At 37.7% G+C, this 4638-nt stretch overlaps 1 protein-coding gene across 1 annotated transcript; it reads left to right on the forward strand.

Annotated features, from left to right (window-relative positions):
- The first annotated feature begins 763 nt into the window (after positions 1–763).
- LOC149441148 (uncharacterized) lies at positions 764–3931 on the forward strand. The gene has a single exon (XM_089657702.1). The coding sequence runs from the start codon at positions 1227–1229 to the stop codon at positions 1878–1880; it is 654 nt and encodes a 217-aa protein (XP_089513828.1). The 5' UTR covers positions 764–1226; the 3' UTR covers positions 1881–3931.
- The last annotated feature ends 707 nt before the right edge of the window (positions 3932–4638 follow it).

Genomic DNA, 4638 nt, shown 5'->3' on the forward strand with positions numbered 1-4638 from the left:
TACTACTAGTGAAATCTGTGAATGATCACAGAGGTCACATGGTACAGAGCTATTCACAACAGTCTTGGTCCATGTGACAAGCTGTGACCAATCACAGCTCTCACAGTATTTCTCAGTGGCTGCAAGAATGCAGCCAGAGAGAAGGAGAAATGATTGCTCTTACAGCCTTTATGGGTGTAAAAGCAATCAGTGGGAAAAAAAAAAAAATCTTCATCACCCCCCACAAGTAGTACAGTGTCACTTTGGTGACACTGTACTGCTAGGGTGACAGTATGTTAACAAAAAAAAAAACAAATAATAATAAAAAAATAAAATAAAAATGTCAACTTTTTTAAAAAAAATTATAATTTTTGGTTATAAACCAATTTGGGTTTTTTTTTTTTTTACTAAAAAGATAACTGAATACATTTTGGCCAAGATTTATGAAGAAAGTTTATTTATTTGCAAAATTTTATAAGAAAAACACTTTTTTTTCAAAATGTTTGGACTTTTTCATTTATACAGCAAAAAAATAAAAATCCCAGCGGTGAATAAATACCACCAAAATAAAGTTTTATCTGTCTCAAAAAAATGCTAAAAAATTCATATTGAAATCACACAGATAAATGGGGATGTGTTGTTTTAGTAATGATTGAGGATCAGTGCCTGTCTTTACTTAATTGCACTTATTTCTGTCTTTGATTGCATTCAGAAAATGTACCCTCACTTTTTATTCCTTTCACAGCAGGATGAGAACTGAGGGAAATGATGGCTACTAGGACCGAAGGGCACAGACAGGAAAAAAATTCACAAAGGATCTCCCTAGTCTACTAAAAGTGTTTTTGTTGCTGCTCCTCTTCCCATAATCTCTCACAATTCCATGACCCTCTGATTCCAGCCACCAGGACAAGAAATGAGAGAATTGTCTCATAACCCACAAACAGTAACAAAAACATGAGATGGAGTTGTAACCCTTTTCCACTACATCCAAAAAACAAAAAAAGTGTATTTTCTGGGGTTTTGTATTCTGCTTCTAAAAATCGCAGCAAAAGCGTGTCTGGAATGGTTACAATATCTTTTCCCGGAAAGTCAAAGGTGGATGTGTACAACAACAAAATGCACCTTTTCTCAGAAAGTGAAAGATGGTTGTATAATTAGTCATTATCACATAGGTCATTTCCATGAGAAATGGGTAAGTCTACAAGACATACAATACATAAACAAGCTGAAATAAAGAAGAGGTCAGTATGAGTTGGAAGGGACAACTTGGAACATTGCTAAAGTGGCTGCTGACAATGTCTGATTCCTTCTCACTGACTGAAGTGGAAATTAAATTGGCCAATGAAGCTAAACAGCGAGCCCTAAATATCCTCAATGACGCTCTAAAGAAGAAGGATAGCCTGCTGGTAGATGATCCAGACACATTTGGTGGGAAAAAAAAGCCGAGTTTTCTTCCATTATTCAGCACAGACCTGGTGAAAGGCCTGATTGGTCAACTCCAAGAAGTGACATTTAAGAAGAACAAAGATCCAAAAATGGAAAAAGGCATTAATGCGTATGTGTATCTAACCACTGGGACTGGAATCATCTACCTATGTCAAGAGTTTTGGAAGCTACCTGAATCCCTAGCAACTAGATCCCGTCCGAAGACCCTCATCCATGAGGTCGCACACCTTCTGGGATATGGACATACTATTGAGGAGAATGAAGAAAAAGTGAAAATGTCACAACAGTATAAGTTATGCCCTGTTTCAGTTCAAAACATAGAAGAAGGATTTACAATTTACATGATTCATTCCGGGACTTACACCAATGGCCAATATTCCTGCTGTGGGGAGACATCCCGCGACACTGTGTGTGAGAAATCCTTCATGAGTCGAGTATTAAGAGTTGGTGTCTAGGAATCTTAGTCGGTAATGGAACACTCAGTCCTTTTAGATGCAGACTAGCATAAACCTCACTCTACTCATCTTTCTATTACAGAACAATAATTATCTTCCTCTTGGTGACAATCGAAGTAATTAGATCTGAAGATGTTCATGGAATGGACCCTGATTGGTTCTCCTTCCTTCCTCCCCTCTTAAACTTTTTTCATCTTTTCCTTTTGGTCCCGTACAGAACTTTATTTTGTTTAAAAGTTATTCAGGTTTAATCATTTTGTTACTCAAACAAATGTGATATATTATTTACTTTCTGTATGTATAGACTATAAGAAATTTGATACACCACTAGAAAACATGGCTTTCCTTTGCGATGGACGATTTACTTTGCATACCTTGCATAGCAAAATGACAACAATATGTGTATCTCTGCATTTCTCTCCTTATCATTGAAAAAGAGAAAAAAAAAACAATTTTCTTGTTTAAGTTGGTATATTTTCAGAGAGTTATCACATGTTTTCTTTGAAGTATTTCTCAGTGGCTTGCCTGTTTTTATTGCTTGTAAAATGCTTGTTCTTCCACATTTTTTTCACATTCACAGTTCTTTTGCTATATCTTTTAGTCAATGTAGAGCACTGTGCAAAATTTCCCTAGAGATCGAGTAGATTAACTACCATATGGCCTCTGAGCAGGGGCGGACTGACAACTCATGGGGCCCCCAGGCAATAGGGGATCATGGGGCCCAAACCCAAAAAAGCCTATGAAAAAGGTACCAGGGGCATCTCATGGGGCCCCCTACTGACCCTGGGCCCTCAGCCAGTGCCCGAGTTTCCAAATGGTCAGTCCACCCCTGCCTCTGAGTAATGACTAAGGCTCCATGTACACGGGACGTTTGGAAAACACTTCTGAACAATGGAAAACGTAGGTTAAAAAACGTCTGTTTAGCTGTGTTTGCATACCGCGTTTATGCGTGTTTGCGTTTAGAAGCGTTTTTTAATCATAACCTCAGGAGATCTTCCCAAATGCCCAGAATGCACTGAAAAACAGTAAATAATAAACTATTTCAGACATTTTGAGAGGAATAGAGAGAGCAGAAGCAGAGATATCAGTATGTGTTGAGTTGACCTGTCTTTTCTGGTTGTATTCACTATGGATCCCATCATGAGCAGAATGCGGCACGTTCTACCATTTTTTCCTTCACGCACAACCTGGAACTGACTGCGCTGGTGTACCGGGTCCATTTGAATACATGGAAAACACTTTTCATGCATTTCTGAAGATGAAAAAGGCTCTGGACAGCATCTGGATATGGAACAGTTAAAAAGAGCTTCTAAACGCAATTAGCTGCATTTACAAGGGTTTGGCGTTTGAAATGCTGATAAAATCTACTTCTGAACGCAAGTTTGGTGTGTTAAAAAAAAAAACGACTGTAAACTGCCTGTACATGGACACATAGGAAAACATTAGGGAGAGTTCAGGGGCTGCTGAAAAAAATGCAGAAAAAATGCAGAAAATGCATCAGCTGCAGTGTACATGGAACCTTAAAGGACAATAGAAATAAATAAAATGTAATTCAATATGCATCCTGTTAAATTATAACTAAAAGCAAAACTTTCTTTTGGTTTTGGATTTGGATAGAGTGGAGAGGGATTAGAACCCCTATAAGGTTTTATTGCTGTCTGTGCCCCTCTTAGGGAGATTCCCCCTCTGTATTTGTCCTGTTTACCATTATCATTGAAAGTGAAAGTAAAAGAAAATCCCAAATTTTGGGTTGTCCCCAGAAAAGTAAGAGGGGAAATTTTCCAATGAGGACATTAATACTGGTGACCTGGGGGTCCTCAAGAAATTCTTTGTATTTGCACGGATTTTCTCTTGCTTCCTGTTTTGGCTATGGAACATGAAGGGACAAAGAGGTAAAAAAATAAATCTTACAGGGGTTATAACCCTCCCTTACTCTATCCACACAAAAAAATTTCTGCCTATAGTTCTGCTAAAAGTTAATTGTAGTTAAAGTTTTTGTTTAAAAAAAATATTTTTGTCTAATATAATTATTCTAATAAAATAAATTATTATTATTATATTATATATTATTATACAATTCTTGTTTTCCAAATAAACATTTCATACAGAGTGTATTTTTTAACTGTTTATTAAGGTTTTTCAAATGTAATACAATAAGATGACATTAGTGTGGGCATAACAGTCAGATTAAAAATGGACCTGGCATTGTAAACATCAAATAAGTACAGGGAACGCTGCAGTGAAGGATCACACAAAAAAGACACCATAATGATCACTGGTGAACGAAAGGTCAAAATGAAATATGCAAAAGATTCTTGCACTGTGGGAGGGCGGATCCTAAGGGCACAGTGTATGTGGCTGCCTGTTTCCGGGTTTAGGACATGCAAGTGCATCCAATCCCACACACACACATACTGACTCCCGCTGTGATTGGACACAGCAGAATTTTGTCAGCAGGTCCTGGACAATGATTCATGGCCAGGACCTGCTGATCATCTGTGCCCAATCACAGCCCAGAGCCCTTTGTTGATAAACAACACAGGGCTCTATAGAGAGGGAATGGTCTCTTTGTTTCTTCCTTCTGCAAAGCAGGGAGAAGAAACAAACATATTTTTGTAAAAAGCAGCAAACATTACACACATTAACACTTGTTAGGCACACACGTAATCACTTGCTTACCCTGAGATTTTAACCCCTTCCCAGCCAGTGTCATTAGTACAGTGTACAGTGTTATCACTGATTTATTTATTTCAGGTAC

The sequence above is a fragment of the Staurois parvus genome, unplaced genomic scaffold (assembly GCF_062004578.1).
Source record: "Staurois parvus isolate SC_StPar_1 unplaced genomic scaffold, SC_StPar_1.0 ptg001022l, whole genome shotgun sequence".
Lineage (NCBI taxonomy): Eukaryota > Metazoa > Chordata > Amphibia > Anura > Ranidae > Staurois > Staurois parvus.